The sequence below is a fragment of the Leuciscus leuciscus genome (genome assembly GCF_965113295.1).
Source record: "Leuciscus leuciscus genome assembly, chromosome: 18".
NCBI classification, from domain to species: Eukaryota; Metazoa; Chordata; class Actinopteri; order Cypriniformes; family Leuciscidae; genus Leuciscus; species Leuciscus leuciscus.
The window spans coordinates 3081762-3101761 of record NC_138742.1 but is presented as its reverse complement, the minus strand read 5'-3'; the positions used below and the strand labels follow the sequence as shown (position 1 = coordinate 3101761).

Genomic DNA, 20000 nt, shown 5'->3' with positions numbered 1-20000 from the left:
TTTAATTGCACCGTAGTGTCCAGCGGTCTCGCGCCCTTAATGACCTCTGATCCGCGCGCCGGTGCCGCAGCAGGCGGAGAGTAATTACCGTAATTGATGCTCGAGGCGACGGTAGCGGGGGGGGGGGGGGGTGTTGGGGGGGTGGGAGCATCTCTCTCTTTCTCTTCCACATAAACACACACACACACTCATTTTGACACGGTAACTTTCTTCTGCACGGCTTATTATCGCTATTGCTTTTGTTCCTCTAATTAAGACAACAACAAATTTAAAGGCAGACCTGATGGTGTTGGATATAATGCTCTAAATTATGTCATGCATATGCATAAGAAATGTACATAAATGCATACAAAGCAGTTGCTGTTTATCTGAACTGCGTTTTAATCTGAATTTGACTGAATCTCATGTGTACAGTAAAAAAAATAAAAAAATCTGTTATACTTGGAACGTAATGGAGAATTAATCTCAAATCCACTAAAAATACAATAAGATTAAATCGGATAAACTAATTTTCTTTATTTCTTTATTTATTCATTTTTCTTCATAATTTTAGTTTAGGATCTTTTTTATTTGACTCTTATTATTTTTTTATTTTTTTTTATTACTTTTAAAATATCCATTAAGCTATTTTGTATGCATCCTTTAGGATTTGACTACATATTCTATATTTCCTGTCAATACATTTTTTCAATGAATGTAAAAAATATATAATAATTTTAGAAATGAGAAGAAACTATTAAAGTCAGCATGAAATGAAAGTTGTGATAGTCTTTTCTTCCCTGTTGTGACGTATATCCAAGAGAAAATTATTTTTAATTTTGTCTGAGGGGAATTGATAGGATGGTGGTGGTTTGCTATTGGTTGATCTCATGTGACTGACAGGTTGCCCCACCCTCATCATCAGAGAAGAGAAGAGATGTTGCTGGGAAGGGGGAAGATATTTAGATTAAAGATTACGAGGCACATTAATTTAACAAAATGATGTGCATGGATAAATAACTCACAATAAATACTGCAATATTCCCAAAAAAGTAAATTATGATTTCATGTGCATTTTAAAGGTGCATTGTGTAATATTTATGAGGATCTGTTGACAGAAATGCAATATCATATACATAACTATGTTTTCAGTGGTGTGTAAAGACCTTACATAATGAACCGTTATGTCTTTATTACCTTAGAATGAGTGTTTTCTCTCTACACACACCGCGGGTCCGCTTACATCGACATGTTTCTGCAGTGGCCCTGAACGGACAAACGCGTTTCGTCACTATGTTGTTCTTCGTGTAAAGAAGCTAGCTAAAGTCAGTGAATAAAACACTGACACAATGATGAACAAGTAACAATAATATTCGCATTAACATCGTTTTACTGAATAATTAAGTAGATATAATTTCTCAATTAATCTTTGAAAAAAAAACAAGGAAATCCCGCACACTATCCTTTGTGTGTTTTTTATAATTTTTTTTACTCATTTGGTCTTTCACCTCACCAGGTGTGCGATGGTGATTGCTAATTGATAAATTAATCTTTGTAAAGAAACCTCATTGCTTAACTGGCTACTCTCTGCTGTCTCAGACGACGACATCACTTCCTGTCGGCCACCGTAACTTCTGTTGGTTGCAATTCGCAATCTCACCACTAGATGCTGCTAAAAATTACACACTGCACCTTTAAAACATATAACAAATGTTCCGTTTACCTTCAGTTGACGAACATCTCTGTTCACCTCCACCTTTTTCCTCCACAGGACCACTGCCGTGGATGGTTGGGCATTAGTGCGTGTTTGTTTTGCTCTGATGGCGAACATGAGCAGTAGTGTGTGCATGGAAACTCCACACGCTCATGGCCACGCCCACGGCCACACCCACAACTACAACCCCACCCCCGGACGGGACTTTCCTCTTCAGATCGACTCGTGCATGAACCCGGTGTTGGACTACAGCGCGCAGATGGAGCGTTACCGCTCGTTCGCCACCTTCTATAAGAACAGCACGGCCGCCGGCGCCACGCCGTTTCCCCAAACCGCGAAAATCGCACGAATCGCCACGCCCCTATTCCCATCAGCACGCTTATCCGCGATGCCACCCTGGCCGTGTGACAACGCCATGCTATGGGGGCGAAAGCCTGCCACGGTTAACGTAAACGGACCTCACACGCATCGGACAGGCATGTCAAGGGCGGAGCCGGTGAACGTGCACATGTCCGCCAAACACATTCCACAAGACTCCGCCCTCTCGATGGGTGACAACTTCCTGTCGCCGCTGTCCGCGGAGCAGTGCCGCGGTCTCCCCGTAACGGGTGCCGAGTGCATGAACCGACTGAAGTGCCCGCCATCGGGGCCGCCCGGGGAGGCGGATCGAGGCGGGACGTTCGGAGGGATGCCCCCTTTGGGGGGGCTGTCGTTACCGCCAGGGGTCATCGTCATGACGACGCTTCACTCCGGTGCAGGGTCATCCGGGGTTACGATGTCAGACAGCGCGTTTCAGATCGCTAACGTGGCAGCGGACTGCCAGCACAGCGGCTCGTCTTGCTCCGGCTCGCCCGCGGCTCTGAACGGGAACGCTAACGGGAGTTGCAGCAGCGGGAACAGCAATGGTAGCGGAGCGGCTAAGCGTAAACGCAAGCGGTGTGGCGTCTGCGCCCCCTGCAGGAGGCTCATTAACTGCGGCGTGTGCAGCTCCTGTCGGAACAGAAAGACGGGTCATCAGATCTGCAAGTTCAGAAAGTGCGAAGAACTCAAGAAGAAGCCGGGTAGCACGATGGAGGTGGGATTCACACACACACACACATACACACACACACACACTCACTCACTCACACATATGCTGCGAGGTCTATTGAAGTGGGCTGTTTAATTGGGAATGATGTGGTGGGGGGTTTGGAGTGGAGCCCAGTCTTGGCACAAGCGGCCATAATTAACCATCGTGCATTAATGTGTGTGTGTATGTGTGTGTGTGTGTGTGATGGCTTGAGCCCTCTTATGCTGGAAAAATGCCCTTGCACTCAAGCACACACTTCATCGCTCTCTCACACACACACATTGAGGGCTGAGAGATGAGGCAACACGTTGTAAGTTTGCTGTAATAATACAAAGACGGCTTAATCTATTCACACAACCTGCTAACACCACTCACTAGAATCAAGATCAGACCATCACAAACCAGTCCAGCACCATCAGATCTTGTTCTGCGTGAAACCTGTTCTGCTGAAATTTCACAGGCAAAAAGCTCTATTGTGTCCTAAAATCTGCATGTGGAAATTTTTCTCCCTCATGCAAAATTGGCAATCACATGAATTCCTATTGAAATGACTGGATTTCGCATGTGCAAATTGCCTGAACAATGGGAAATGTAAGTGCACCTTTAGACAGGAAGAGTTTAAAGGCTCGTTCACACTATATCAGCATTGGACGATACTGTTAATTTAGTGTTCGTTCCTCAGCACTGCACATTTGGGATGTCTCCATTTAATAACAATCAAAGTCCCCCTGTGTTGAAAATCCAGCTTTTAATGTTCTTTATATGTCTATGTGGTGTTTTTAATATACTTTAAGACTAAGCATGTGTAAATTCATAAGTCGACAGCATTGCTGAGTATTTTCTCCTTAAAACTGCAGTGAACCAAAGACGGTCTCAAAAACACGCTTTGAAATCGCTGGTGTTTCTGACGTCACAAACTACCTTGTAACCAATCAGATCAACGTAGTAATCGTCAACCAGTGGATCTCTGAGCTGAGTGAGTGAGTGAGTGAGTGGAGGCGGGGTATACTAAATGAGGCAAGGGTGTCGAGTTGCATGCAAGCTATTTTAAGGCATGAAGACATTTTTTTTCAAGGAAAAAACGTTTAAATATGTAATTTTAGTGATCAAAGATGGGGATCAAATTATTGACTACAGGGGAACTTTAAGGAAAACATCTCAAATGTGCAGTGCTGAGGAGGTTCTAGGAACTGTTTGAAAACATTACATTTAAGCTTTTAGCAGATGCTTTATCCAAGGGCACCAAATGCCAACGCCATGCTCCACTGTTTGAGCTACAGGAACGCCTAGCAAGTAAACTAGATGTTCAAGACAGTTGCTTGAGAGTAATATGCAGTAAGTGATACTACAGTAGACCAGCGGCTCAGTCAAATAACAGTGCATCAATCAAAAGTCATAGTGATGACACTGACTTTTTGAAAAATACGAGAATGTACAGTTGCGCCCTTGGACAGATAGTTTACATGCTATTTGGTGTCTCAACCTAAACTCTTGATTGTCTTTCAGTTGTTCAATCCTTACAAACTTTATCAAAATCTAGTGGCTATTATGTAAATGTTTTCAGAGGCCAGTTATATAAACATAACCAGTATGTTAAAGTCTGCCTGTAGTCAATCCCTTAAAACTCATATTTGATCACCAAAATTACATATATAAACGTTTTTTTCCTTGAAAAAATGTCTTCATGCCTTAAAATATCTTGAATGTAACTCGACATCCTTGCCTCATTTAGTATACGCAGTTCTATGAATATGCAAATGAGCCCCGCCTCCACTCACTCACTCAGCTCAGAGATCCACTGGTTGACGATCACACGTTGATCTGATTGGTTACAAGGTAGTTTGTGACGTCAGAAACACCAGCGATTTCAAAGCGTGTTTTTGAGACTGTCTTTGGTTCACTGCAGTTTTAGGGAGAAAATACTCAGCAATGGTGTCGACTTATGAACTTACACATGGTTTGTCTTAAAGCGTATTAAAAACACCACATAGACATATAAACAACATTAAAGTTTGATTTTCACCACAGGGGGACTTTAAAAGTTACATCCAGTCTTAATTAGATGACTAACTTGTAACACTAGTCTAAGTAGTTTATGCAACCGTCCACTGGCGTTTCATAATTATCCAAAGCGACTTGCAAAATCAAATTCATAATTGGATACAAAAGCAATTCATCAAAGAGCCAACAATAATAGTGACATACACAGCGTACGGAAACGTGGTGTGCATACGGGTCTGTTGTGTTCGGTTTCCCAATTTAATTCTCATTTTTAAATGATCCAATACTTTGAATCATTGCTTCTCATCTTGAAGGTGACTCGCACCATTATTCACACGTGTAACACATGGTTTCAGTGATTAACTGGGTCATTATGTCGAACTAAACTGTGTTTTCCCACAGAGAGCACCGTCAGCAGGAGCCGCTGACACCTTCCGCTGGTTCTTCTGAAGGGCTCGCCAACAAACCACATCATACACCAGACTCAAAACTAGAAGAACTGTAGGTCATACGCCTACAATCCGATCATACGGTTCCGCAATCAGGGAATCTCTCCGAACTCCTCGCTTTCTACCCCTTCCCCTCAGGACTCACTGTGGCACTGGGGCATCAGGTGCACATGCCCCGTCGAGGGCCAGTCTCCGGTCTCACCTCACCTCAAACAAACACCAATGGCATAGAGAAACAGAGACTTGATTCCAGTCGTATCAGGTCCCCATCCGAGCTCAAAGGAACAGTTCACCTGGCTGAAATCGAACATTTAAAGGGGTAGTTCACCTAAAAATGAACATTCTGTCATTAATTACTCACCCTCATGTCGTTCCAAACCCGAAAGACCTTCGTTCATCTTTCGGAACACAAATTAAGATATTTTTGATGAAATCCGATGGTTTAGGGGGGGCTCCATTGACAGCTATGTAATTAACACTTTGAAGGCCCAGTAAGGTAGGAAAGACATCGTTAAAACACATCCTCTCATGAACGCGCGTCGGAGACTGATACGCAAGAGAAGAAATTGTTGAATAAAGTCCCTATTTTGTTTTTTTGCCGCACAAAAAGTATTCTCGTCACTTCATAAAATTAAGGTTGAACCACTGTAGTCACATGGCCTATTTTAACGATGTCTTTCCTACCTTACTGGGCCTTCAAAGTGTTAAATAGCTGTCAATGGAACCATCGGATTTTATCTAAAATATCTTGATTTGTGTTCCGAAGATTAACGAAGGTCTTACGGGCTTGGAACGACATGAGGGAGAGTAATTACTGACAGAATTTTCATTTTTGGGTGAACTACCCCTTTAAGGTCCTTACACAGAGTCCGAAATTTTCGTTTGCGTTTTTTCGTATTCGTCATTCTGTGGCTCTGAATTGTCGAAACACCTCTCAGAATGTTTTGCTACGGATGCGAAAAACCCGATCCGATCCGAATTTTTTTATGTCGGACGAAAGTTTTGGAGGCAGTGTGTAAACATGATTGACCCAACGTGAGGTCGTATTTATTTTTTAACGTGCGAAAATTTCGGACTCAGTATGCGATGACCTTCAGTGTGCAATGATGACCTTGACTCATCATTTACTTGCCTTTGTGTCATTCGAACCACTTGCTTTCTCCTGTGGAAGACAAGTGGAGGTTATTTGGAGGTAAACTCTTAAAGGACAAAAAAACCACATTATTAAAGTAGTCGTGCACTACAATAGGCTCTATTTAATTGAAGACGTGATGGATAGATCGAAAGGAGCGGGATTTTCTTTAAAAAACACCTTGTTCCACTGAAGAAAGCAATCCATAGAGTGATTAAATGATGACAAAAGGTAAATTTTTAATGAGTGAACGATTCCTTTAAAACACCTTTCTGTTGCATGGGTAGAAAAGTGTTTTGTTTTTAACTAAAGACTTTAAGAAATAACTTTGTTTATTGCTGTTGTGACGCCTCACTGTCTTGATGAATAAGAGACTCTTAGGATGGCTTGTTGATTAAATGTGATCCTTTTTGAACTGTGACTTTCTGTGTGCTCTGCCTTTATTTACACTAACGTGTTTTGTTAAGTGGTTAACGGCTTGATTTGGGCTAGATAACGTGCTGACGGCGCGACGTGATAAGATGTCACTCGGAGAGCGTATAAATGGCGTTTCTAATTCTGATTCTTCGAGCTCAGATGAGCAGGGAAAGATGGCGGAGGCACATCTCGGCGTTAAAGCGCTCGGCACATCACTGTACATGTCATCTCTTTATTGTTGGGCCTCTATGACGACTCCCATGTTGCTAGGCAACATGAATTACAATGACATGAAGTCCTGTGTTCTAGAATAAGGGAGGGGCTGAGATGCCTTCACTCCGGCTGAGATTTACATCACACACTCGCCTGTTAGTGTGTGTGCGCGTGTGTGTGTGAGAGAGAGTATGTGTGCGTGTGTGTGTGAGAGAGAGAGTAAGGGGCAAAGACACATTCTCCTAGCCCTATTTAAAAACTAAAATACTATTATATACATATATTAATCACATTAAATAATAAATAATTATGTTAAATTCTTACTATATACTTATAAATCAGAATATCTATCTATCTATATAATATATATATTATAATATTATAATATATATGTATACACATCTATCTATACTTGCATATTAATCACATATAAAAAAAGAAATATGTTAAAATGTTAAAATACTAATCTACCATATATTTCTCAAATCTAAAACATATTGAATGATAACTAATTAATCTCACAAATCATCTGGAGACTAAACGAGAAATAATTGTGTTAAACCTTAATATAAATCCGGAAGGTATAGAATTGAACTGAATATATGAATCAACACTGAACTGATTTCAGCAGAACAAAGACACGGTTGTTTTTTTAGAGATTCTTTACAGCGAGATTGAAATCTGTTGGCATCATGGATAATTTTCTGTAAAGCTGCTTTGATACACCTTCACACACACACATATATAAATATAAATATATATGAATCAAAGGCTGTAAAGGCATGAATATTTCCATGCATGAGCCAGTTTTTGCCTGTAAACCTGTCCTAAATTCACGAACCCCCCCCCCCACACACACACACACTAGCAGTGACACTGACGCCTCGTGCTTTGATGAACGCTGTTATTCCTCACACATTCACACACCAGGTTCTGCTCCGGATGCACGGGAACGCTGGGAATTTCAAGCATCATTAACTCGAGGCTTTATAGACTGCCATTAATTGTTTTAATTGAACTATTTTCCACCTCACAGGGCAAATAATCTTTCAAGATAATTATAGAAAAAAAAAACTATCCTACTTTTAGGACAATTAAAAAAATTTTTTTTAGAAGCAATTAAGCACTTTTTCCCCCAAAAGATTTGATTACTGTATAATGTGTTCATACGTTTTTTTTATTTTTTTTATTCGTAAATGATTGTGAATCTTTCTAATATGATGATTTTTACATAGGCCTATCAGGTTTTAAGAGCAGTTCCATATGATGCATAAAAAACAATAATATAAATGTGTTGTCTTGCATAACCGTAATGACAATTACATATAAAAATTGTTTAATTGTCTTAAACATAACAATCACTGATCTATCTATCTATCTATCTATCTATCTATCTATCTATCTATCTATCTATCTATCTATCTATCTATCTATCTATCTATCTATCTATCTATCTATCTACCTATCTATCTATCTATCTATCTATCTATCTATCTATCTATCTATCTATCTATCTATCTATCTATCTATCTATCTATATCAGTGGTTACAATGCAAAAATGGTCCTAAAATAGGCCTTTTTTTTATTATTTAACATAAAATACTTATTATTCACCAAATATTATATCCATAATATTTTAATTACATGAATTATTTTATTTTGATCAGCGTCAGTTGACATAAAATGTATCACATTCATATCAAATAATTTCATTATCAGTTATTTTATAATAATAGTCATGACTAATTAATCAGTTGAATTTACCAGGAAAATCGTCCCGTCCAAGTTTAAATTAAAATGTTAAAATACACAACAACAAAAAAACAGGTGCCTTATTAGCGAAGTCATTTGCAATCAAGCTCAACATGTAACATCAACACAAAGACTGATTGTGATCTGTTGGGTTGTTAACAGACCCCAGTATTTTTCCAGTCCAAATATCTAACATTTCTTAAATCAAGATGCATTTACTAAAGTAGTAAAATTACATAAGACATTATGTCCTGTTTTCTGGGGAAATAAATAAAAATTAAGTGAGTTTTTGCTTAACCCTTTCATGCATGAATTATGATAACCTCAGTCATTTTTTTCCTATGTGTTTTTATTGCTCTTAGGGCATGAAAAACAAGAATTGATTTTTATTTTATTTTTTTACACATTTTTCAAAGAGATCTTCAGATGTCCACTTGAGTGGACAGCATGCGGTTATGGTTTAAACTGAAGATATACTGTATTAAATAAGACAATAATCAAACAGATGAAGTATGTGAATTTAACGAACTAATCAATACAATTATATCAAATCATGTGAAAACTATAAAATATATACAAAAAATACCAATGCAAAATATTGCAAAGGCTTCATACAACTTCATACAAGTTGCACTTCGCATATCTTTGATATCAGAACATGAGGATGTGATTCCATCAGAATTTTCTACAGTCTGTCAAGGTACAACTGTGGAAACCACTCAGATGCTCCCTCCAGTGCACCAGAGTATGGAGATTTACCCTTATTAGCTGATAATTCTGATTATGTTCAAGATGGACATGCACATTTCTATCATAGCCCTCCTCTGAGAAAACCAAGCGATACATTTTTTCCAATCTCATCTGAAATGATCAGTGTTGGGGGTAACGCATTACAAGTAACATGCATAACGCATTCAGATTACTTTTTTGATGTTACAAGTAAAGTAATGTGTTACAAGTAACATGCATTACCTAATCAGATTACTTTTTGATCTAACAAGTAATTAACTACAAGTAACATGCATTACATAATCAGATTACTTTTTGATGTTATGAGTAAGGAAACGCATTACAATAACATGCATTACATAATCAGATTACTTTTTGATGTTATGAGTAAAGAAATGCATTACAAGTAACATGCATTACATAATCAGATTACTTTTTGATGTTATGAGTAAAGAAATGCATTACAAGTAACATGCATTACATAATCAGATTACTTTTTGATGTAACGAGTAAAGAAATGCATTACAAGTAACATGCATTACATAATCAGATTACTTTTTGATGTTATGAGTAAAGAAATGCATTACAAGTAACATGCATTACATAATCAGATTACTTTTTGATGTAACGAGTAAAGAAATGCATTACAAGTAACATGCATTACATAATCAGATTACTTTTTGATGTAACGAGTAAAGAAATGCATTACAAGTAACATGCATTACATAATCAGATTACTTTTTGATGTTATGAGTAAAGAAATGCATTACAAGTAACATGCATTACATAATCAGATTACTTTTTGATGTTATGAGTAAAGAAATGCATTACAAGTAACATGCATTACATAATCAGATTACTTTTGAAATGCATTACAAGTAACATGCATTACATAATCAGATTACTTTTTGATATTATGAGTAAGGAAATGCATTACAATAACATGCATTACCTAATCAGATTACTTTTTGATCTAACAAATAAAGTAATGCATTACAAGTGTCATACATTATGTAATCACATGACTTTTTTCGACGTCAATGAAAATTACATTCTAATAATACAAATAAATTTATTTACAGTAAAAAAGTCACTGCAGATTAAGTTTTTAAGTTTTAAGTTTCAAAAACAATATTCACAATATAATTATGAACTGTAGCTGAAATATAGCAGTTGATGCATGACGTCCACTACAGTGGACATGTGATTAATCAGAGTTTTCTCTCAATCTAAAATCAAAACTTGGAAAATTTTACTTTGATATGACTCATTAGATATTGCTTGATGCTGCAATATTTTTTTTTACCTACAAGAGTCTCCTAGGATAGAAGGAATGGGTGGATATTCCGGAGCAACTTGGCATGTCTGACTGAACCTTGGCCATCTTGGTTTGGAGGGGGAATAAATTGAAACACAAAGGCTTGCCACTTGGTTGCAATTTATAGGATGATGCACCAGGGTCCAATGAAGAGGCTGATGTGCAACTTTGCCATAAAAACCCGTGCAAATTCAAGAAAATGCTTTTTTAATAGCTGTCCACTGTAGTGATCACTATGCGTGAAAGGGTTAAAACAAAATTATCTGCCAATGGGGTCAGAAAAATAATGTTGTTTCTGTTTGAACTCTAGTAAATGCATCTTGATTTAAGAATTTTTAGATATTTGAACTGGAAACTAGACAAAAATGAAAGCATTTTTTTGCAGTGTATATCATCTGGATTACACAATCAGAGGTTATCAAATTAAAAAAGTAGCCTACTTGGACTTAAAATTTAGAGTGAGAAAAGAAAGATTTAAGCTTGAATGCGGTGTTTGCCGTCCTCAGTCTCTCAGCGGCCATGTTTGAGGCGTGATCTCCTTCATGTCGAACTCTTGGATGGCAAATGTCACTTCACGCCATTTCCTGAAGTAAAACTGCTCTTCAGTGACACAATCCTGCACCACGTAACTCTCGATCTTCAGCAGCGGCAGATCCTGGAGTCACATCACAACAATTCATCCGTTTATGATCCGATACTGATCATCAGAATCATCAGAGTTCAACACACTTAAACTCAGAGTCCAATTGGGATTTACAGATTTACATAATATATCTGTTCTTGACAGTTTTTTATTTCAGTTTCATCTTCTTAGAATCAGGGTTATAGTTTAAGTTATACTAATTATACTTATACTAACTAATTATATAAACTTAAAAAAATTAAATAATTAACTGAAATAAAATAAAAATATGAAAACTTTAACAGCTGTTGTCAAGGCATCGTTTCTAATCACAAGTTCAAGTACTAAAATAACTAAAACTAAAACTGACAATTAACTAAAAAACTACATAGACATAAAAAAAGGGCAAAATAACTACAACTTTTATTTCAGCTAGCTAATTATTTCTAATTTTGTTGAAGTTGAAGTACATAAGTAACTAAAACTTAAACCAAAAACTACACTGACATATAAACCAAAATTAAAATATTAAAATAAAACCTAATTAAAAATATTAACAAAAACCATAATAGTACCTCAATGATACTATGAAAATAACTAAAACTTATTTTATTTCAGCTAGGCAACATTTCTAATTTTTGTTTAGTGTAAGTTGCAAGTACTAAAGTAACTAAAACTATACTGACATGTTAAAAACATATAAAAATTAAAAAAAATTAAAAATTTAGATACAAATACAAAAATAAAGCCTAAATCAAAATATTGACAAAAACTATAGGCCTAATAGAGTCTTGATGATAATAACACTGCTGAAAATCTCTTGCTGGATATTAGTTTTTGTTTAAGCACAAAAGTAACTAAAACTAAAAACAAAAACTCAAAAACTAAACTGACACATTAAAACAAACACAAATAACTAAAACATTGAAATTAAAATGAAATCTGATTCAAAATATTAACAAAAAAACATAATAGTATCTCAATGACACTATAAAAATAACTAAAACTTATTTTATTTCAGCTAGGCAACAGTTCCGATTGTAGTTTAGCGTCAGTTAAAGTAGTAAAGTAACTAAAACTTAATAAAAAATATACAGACATGTTAAAAACTACCCAAAAACTACAATATTACAAAAAAATTTAAAATATAAAAATAAAACCTAATTCAAAATATTAACAAAAACTATAAAAGCAACTCAATGATAGTAAGATAACAGAAGAAGAAAGAGTCACCTGGATGGTGAGGTACGCGAATTTGAGAATTACAAAAAGTACAAAAATTAGTAAAGCTTAAAAATGAAAATGAAAACAGAAAATATAAAAAAATAAACCCTAATTCAAAATATTAAGAAAAACTCTCTCAATGACACTAAGATCACAGAAGCAGAAAGAGTTCACAGGTGTGTTACCTGGATGGTGAGGTAAGAGGCGATGAGACCCCAGTCGTGTTTGCAGTCGCCACAGAGCATCTTCTTGTTCTTACTGAAGCCACAGAAGGATCTTGGTTTCTTATGAGGAACAGTTGTAAAGCGTTCGAACATGGAGCGATCCAGAGCGATGTGATGAGACTCCTGCGGGAAAGAGAGAATGAGAAAAATGATAGACAGACACACAAACAGAAAGATGGTCCTAAAACCAACACATCCTTAGTAAAACTGGGGACACAAAACAGCTTTTATGGCTCTGAAAAGTGTTATAGTGTATCCTTAAACAGCCTAAAACCTTTGACATAAAACATTTACTATAAAATATTAACTTGAGATTTTAAGTTCATATTTTAATAAATTAACTAAATTAACATTCACGTGTTTATGGTTCGTTAATGCTGGTTAATCTTCATATGTGACCACACGCAGGTGTATTTAATTTTTTGGGAGTTTTAATTGGGTTGTTTTTATTTTAAAACTATTTATTTTAGGTGTAGCGCTGCTTGATTTGATGATTATTTTGTCATCAAATCAACAAAACAAGGTTTTAAGTTATTTTAAGATAAATAATTCAAAAAGCTTGAAGTTTAAAGGTTTGAAGTTTTTTAAGATAAGTGTAGTTTAAAAAGCTTGAAGTTTGTCTTTTTTTTTTTTAAGATAAGTAGTTTGAAAAGTTTCAAGTTTCAAGGTTAAGTTTTTTTTAAGATAAATAATTTAAAAAGCTTGAAGGTTTTAAGTTTTTAAAGATAAGAAGTTTAAAAAGACTTGAAGTTTTACTTTTTTAAGATAAGTAGTTTAAAAAGCTTGCAGGTTTTAAGATTTTTTAAGATAAGTCGTTTGAAACGCTTGAAGGTTTTAAGTTCTTTTAAGATAAATAATTTAAAAAGCTTGAAGTTTAAAGGTTTGAAGTTTTTTAAGATAAGCAGTTTAAAAAGCTTGAAGTTTTACTTTTATTGTTTTTTAAGGTAAGTAGTTTAAAAAAAGCTTGAAGTTTTACTTTTTTAAGGTAAGTAGTTTAAAAAAGCTTGAAGTTTTACTTTTATTGTTTTTTAAGGTAAGTAGTTTAAAAAGCTTGAAGGTTTTAAGTTTTTTTAAGATAAGTAGTTTGAAAAGCTTGAAGTTTAAAGGTTTTAAGTTTTTTTAAGATAAGTAGTTTAAAAAGTTTGAAGGTTAAGTTTTTTTAAGATAAATAATTTAAAAAGCTTGAAGTTTGAAGGTTTTAAGTTTTTTTAAACATAAGTAGTTTCAAAAGCTTGAAGTTTGACTTTTTTAAGATAAGTAGTTTAAAAAGCTTGAAGGTTTTAAGTTTTTTAAGATAAGTAGTTTGAAAAGCTTGAAGTTTAAACGTTTTAAGTTTTTTAAGATAAGTAGTTTAAAAAGCTTGAAGTTTGAAGGTTAAGTTTTTTTAAGATAAGTAGTTTGAAAAGCTTGAAGGTTTTAATTAAAAAAAAAAGATAAGTAGTTTAAAAAGCTTGAAGTTTGAAGGTTAAGTTTCTTTTAAGATAAGTAGTATAAAAACAGCTTGAAGTTTGACTTTTTTTAAGATAAGTAGTTTGAAATGCTTGAAGGTTTTACGTTTTTTAAAGATAAGTAGTTTGAAACGCTTGAAGGTTTTAAGTTCTTTTAAGATAAATAATTGAAAAAGCTTGAAGTTTAAAGGTTTGAAGTTTTTTAAGATAAGTAGTTTAAAAAGTTTGATGTTTGAAGGTTAAGTTTTTTTAAAGATAAATAATTTAAAAAGCTTGAAGTTTTACCTTTTTTTAAGATAAGTAGTTTAAAAAGCTTGAAGGTTTTAAAGTTTTTTAAGATAAGTAGTTATAAAAGCTTGAAGTTTAAAGGTTTGAAGTTTTTTAAGATAAGTAGTTTAAAAGCTTGAAGGTTTTTAAGTTTTTTAAGATAAGTAGTTATAAAAGCTTGAAGTTTGACTTTTTTTGTTTTTTAAGATAAGTAGTTTGAAAAGTTTGAAGTTTGAAGGTAAAGTTTTTTAAGATAAATAATTTAAAAAGCTTGAAGTTTGAAGGTTTTAAGTTTTTTAAGATAAATAATTTAAAAAGCTTAAAGGTTTTAAGTTTTTTAAAGATAAGTAGTTTAAAGAGGCTTGACATTTAAAGGTTACGTTTTTTTAAGATAAGTAGTTTAAAAAGCTTGAAGTTTGACTTTTTTTAAAGATAAGTAGTTTAAAAAGCTTGAAGTTTGACTTTTTTAAGATAAATAATTTAAAAAGCTTGAAGTTTGAAGGTTTTAAGTTTTTTTAAACATAAGTAGTTTAAAAAAGATTGAAGTTTGACTTTTTTTCTTTTTTAAGATAAGTAGTTTAAAAAGCTTGAAGTTTGACTTTTTTTAAGATAAGTAGTTTAAAAAGCTTGAAGGTTTTAAGTTTTTTAAAGATAAGAAGTTTAAAAAGGCTTGAAGTTTGACTTTTTTAAGATAAGTAGATTTAAAAGCTTGAAGGTTTTAAGTTTTTTTAAGATAAGTAGTTTAAAAAGCTTGAAGTTTTACTTTTTTTAAAGATAAGTAGTTTAAAAAGCTTGAAGGTTTTAAGTTTTTTTAAGATAAGTAGTTTTAAAAGTTTGACTTTTTTAGTTTTTTAAGATAAATAATTAAAAAAGCTTGAAGGTTTTACGTTTTTTTTAAACATAAGTAGTTTAAAAAGCTTGAAGTTTGACTTTTTTGTTTTTTAAGATAAGTAGTTTGAAAAGTTTGAAGTTTGAAGGTTAAGTTTTTTAAGATAAATAATTAAAAAAGCTTGAAGTTTGAAGGTTTTAAGTTTTTTAAGATAAATAATTAAAAAAGCTTAAAGGTTTTAAGTTTTTTTAAGATAAGTAGTTTAAAAAGCTTGAAGTTTTACTTTTTTAAAGATAAGTAGTTTAAAAAGCTTGAAATTTGACTTTTTTTGTTTTTTAAGATAAATAATTTAAAAAGCTTGAAGTTTGAAGGTTTTACGTTTTTTTTAAGATAAGTAGTTATAAAATCTTGAAGATTTTACTTTTTTAAACATAACTAGTTTGAAAAGTTTGAAGTTTGAAGGTTTTAAGTTTTTTTTAAACATAAGTAGTTTAAAAAGCTTGAAGGTTTTAAGTTTTTTAAAGATAAGAAGTTTAAAAAGGCTTGAAGTTTTAAGGTTTTAAGGTTTTTTAAGATAAGTAGTTTAAAAAGCTTGAAGTTTTACTTTTTTAAAGATAAGTATTTTAAAAAGTTTGAAGATTTTAAGTTTTTCAATATAAGTAGTTTAAAAAGCCTGTGGTTTAAAGGTGAAGTATTTTATTTTATTATTTTTAACTAATTATAAAAAATGAAGAGAAATATATTAGTACTGTTATGAGACAATTGTACTTTCCCCGCTTCACTCATGCAGTGCATTTGTGATATGATAATCACACACATCACAATTTCACATTTATTTCAATTTATTGTGCAGCCCTATGTATTTATTTTATGATTTATGTAATGATGAAGGCCATACCTGCACGACTCGGAGGCTGTCACTCAAGCATGCAAACTTCTTGCACTTTCCGCAGAGGAGCCGGTAACTGCCTTGCTTTTTGGGCTTTTCGGGACTGGCGCTGACGTGATCCCTCCGGGCCTTATCATCTCTCTGCAACCTGTCCACCTGAACACACACACACACACACACACACACACACACACAGATCAAGCGTTCGACGTCACGTAGCAGAGACGCACTGATGTTTAAAACATGCAATGAAAGTGCAGAACCTTGTAACTGAGATCCGGGCGGCTCTGCAGTTCCACAATCGCCTCCTCCACGATTTTCTCCTTCTGCATGTTCATTCTCTCCTTCATAATGCGATCCTTATTACTGGAGATCAGGAAACACCGACTGCCCTGCGCACGACCACGACCTACACACACACACACACACAAAGGTTTGTTTTGCTATCATTGTGAGGACATTCCATAGGCATAATGATTTTTATACTAGACAAACTGTATTTTCTATGCCCTACACTAGCTCTAAACCTGCCCATCACACACACACACACACACACACTAACCCGACCGCTAAACCTACCAATCACACACACACACACACTAACCCGACCGCTAAACCTACCAATCACACACACACACACACACACACAAACCCTACCCCTAAACCTGCCCCTCACACACACACACACACACACACACACACACACACTAACCCTACCCCTAAACCTGCCCATCACACACACACACACACACACACACACACACACTAACCCGACCGCTAAACCTACCAATCACACACACACACACACACACACACACACACACACACACACACACACACAGTGAATCGGTGTATTTGTGTTTATATGAGTGTGAAAGACTGTACGTGTTTGTTACCTCGAACTTGCACCATCTTCACCACGTTACCCACGTACTCGTACATCAGAACCAGGTTGCATTGTGGGATATCGATGCCTTCGTCAGCGACTGATGTGGCGATGAGTATCTTACTCTGATCTGAGCTCTTGAAAGAGTCCAAAACACCCTTCTTACTGGTCGGAGTCATTCCTGTAGCACAAATGATTCACATTTCAACAGGAAAAAGTCAATGATTTGATCATTACTACAGTGATTATCATGTTATATGTTTGGGAACACTTCTAACCCTAATTGATCGAGTGTTTAGCTTTTCATTTCTTAAACAGCCATGTATGAAGACACATCATGGCCATATTTCAGGATGACAATGTTAAGATTCATCAGGCTCAAATTATGAAAGAATGGTTAGATTAAAAATAATTTTCACCTATTTCTAATTCAATTCATTGAAAGTATTTGTGATGTGCTGGAGGAGACTCACTCTTGCATTGTCAGTACAAGATCGTGGCCAAGAATTGATGCACCTCTTGATGGAAAGTAATGTTTTAAAGTGTCTTCCTACATGGTTGTTTAAGAAATTAAAAGCTAAACACTCGATCAATTAGAGTTAGAAGAACTGTAGCAGCACTAAGTTGAAGTCCTAAAGTAACTTAATAAAAGCTACATTGACATATATATATATTTTTTTGATTATTATGATAAAAAATTTGATTTCGATTTAAAATGCAAATTTTTAATAAAGACAAAAAAGGGCTTGATTTCAGGGCTGCACAATTTGCCCAGAAAATATTTATTATTTATCAATGAGACAATACATTTTTTTTTATAATTCTACTGTAAAATTACTGTTATTACTAAATATTACATTTTAAAATATATTAAATACAATATTACAAAAAAATAAGAAATATTATAATGTATTATAATAATAATAATTTTATTTTATAGTACAACTCTAAGGTTACAATACTAATATTTTTTCACTCTTAATTTCTTCATTTTCAAACATACCATCTGGCTTTATTTTGGAGGTTTTTAATATGTTTAATATTATATGTTTGGCCTTTTTTTATGTGTTTTTTATTATGTTATATGTTATTTGTCGAGATTCCAGCTCTGCTCACTCTGGATTTTTTTTATTTAAATTTTTTTTGGTTTTAATATATTATATACATGTATATATATATATATATATATATTATAAAACTAAAATTTTTATAATAAAAAAGTAATAATATACATATATATCTGTCTGCAAAACTAATTTCAAGTACTTAAGCAGAAGCTTTTTTTAAATCATGAAACACGTGAATGCTGTGTGTGTGTGTGTGTGTGTGTGTGTGTGTGTGTGTGTGTGTGTGTGTGTGTGTGTGTGTGTGTGTGTGTGTGTGTGTGTGTGTGTGTGTGTGTGCGTGTTTAAATCCCCACCTGAGCCGGTAAAGTTGGATTTTCGTCCTTTTCCGATCAGAACTCCAGGCATCAGGAACTTCAGGGAATCTGTGTCATCAATCCATTTCTTCATGGCCTTATATATAAACACACACACATGAATCCGACATCACATTCGGAGAAGAAACACATTTCCCTGGTTTCACAGAAAAGGCTTCAGGCTAAAGGCTTGTTTAAGCTGTTTTAACTGAAAGCATATCCTAAAATATGTCTGCTATTATACAGTCTCAAGAGCCACACCAGTAACGTTTCATTCGGGAACACTTTACAATAAGGTTCATTAGTTAACATTAGTTAACTACCTTAGTTAACATCAACTAAGAATGAACAATGTTTCTACAGCATTTATTAATCTTAGTTAATATTAATTTAGACATTTACTAATACATTATTAAAATCAGAGGTGGTATTTGTTAACATTAATACATCAACTAATGAACCTTATTGTAAAGTTTTACCTTTTCTTCAAAGGCATGTTTATTAAAGCTACAGTAATGCTAAGGTTTACAATAAGGTTCATTAGTTAACATTAGTTAATGTATTAATCAACATGAACTAACAATGAGCAATACATTTGTTACTGTATTAGTTCATCTTTGCTAATGTTAGTTAATAAAAATACAGCTGTTCATTGTTTGTTCATGTTAGTTCACAGTGCATTAACTAATGTTAACAAATACAACCTTTAATTTTAATGACATTAATATTAACTAAGATGAATAAATGCTGTACAAGTTTTGTTCATTCTTAGTTGATTTTAACTAACAAAAATCTAACTTTTTATGTAAACTGACTTTATTAAAATTAGGACCGGTGGCCAGTTCTTATAAACTTCTTAGACTAGTCTTAAAAGTTAGCCATGTAATTATGATCACCTCTTGTCTTACAGACACAGTCTTAACGAAGTGGCTAAGTTTATGCAACTGGTCCCTGTCTTCAAGAAAAAAATGAGATGACTAACTTTTCAGACTAGTCTAAGCAGTTTATGCAAATTATAAGTTTATGCAACCAGCCCCAGGCCATTATTTGCAGGAGTCACATGACTGAGGCCAGGGGGCCAATTGCATAAATTATAATTTGCATAAACTGCTTAGACTAGTCTGAAAAGTTAGGGTTACACTTCATTTTAAGGTGTCATTGTTACAGTGTAATTATATATCTAAGTACTGAGTAATATTAATTAACTACATGTACTTACTATAGGGTTAGGGTAGCATTAGGGTTTGATTGAGGGTTAGTTGCATTTAATTATGCATAATTTACTGTTATTACTACGGTAAGTATGTGTAACATATCTAACAAGGACACTGTAAAATGAAGTGTTACCAAAGGTAGTAATCAAATAATTTTCTTCAAGACAGGGGCCAATTGCATAAACTTAGCCACTTTTAGCCAC

At 34.3% G+C, this 20000-nt stretch overlaps 2 protein-coding genes across 3 annotated transcripts in view; one reads left to right on the top strand and one right to left on the bottom strand.

Annotated features, from left to right (window-relative positions):
* LOC309480942 (CXXC-type zinc finger protein 4) overlaps positions 1-6765 on the top strand; it is a 7747-nt gene extending 982 nt beyond the window's left edge. Inside the window, exons 2-3 of one of the 2 annotated variants that reach the window (XM_082145699.1) lie at positions 1751-2768; positions 5166-6765. In XM_082145699.1, the coding sequence (XP_082001825.1) occupies positions 1800-2768; positions 5166-5213 (1017 nt within the window). In that variant the 5' untranslated portion in view covers positions 1751-1799 and the 3' untranslated portion in view covers positions 5214-6765. Of the gene's footprint in view, positions 1-173; positions 2769-5165 lie in introns of those variants that run through there. The other variant, XM_082145700.1, reaches the window with a different exon arrangement.
* Positions 6766-10783: 4018 nt separating this feature from the next.
* rigi (RNA sensor RIG-I) overlaps positions 10784-20000 on the bottom strand; it is a 26086-nt gene continuing 16869 nt past the window's right edge. The window contains exons 15-20 of the mRNA XM_082145551.1: positions 18584-18680; positions 17174-17344; positions 16541-16686; positions 16287-16433; positions 12806-12967; positions 10784-11429 (exon numbers count right to left, since the gene is read on the bottom strand). Of these exons, the coding sequence (XP_082001677.1) occupies positions 11277-11429; positions 12806-12967; positions 16287-16433; positions 16541-16686; positions 17174-17344; positions 18584-18680 (876 nt within the window). The 3' untranslated portion in view covers positions 10784-11276. The remainder of the gene's footprint in view (positions 11430-12805; positions 12968-16286; positions 16434-16540; positions 16687-17173; positions 17345-18583; positions 18681-20000) is intronic.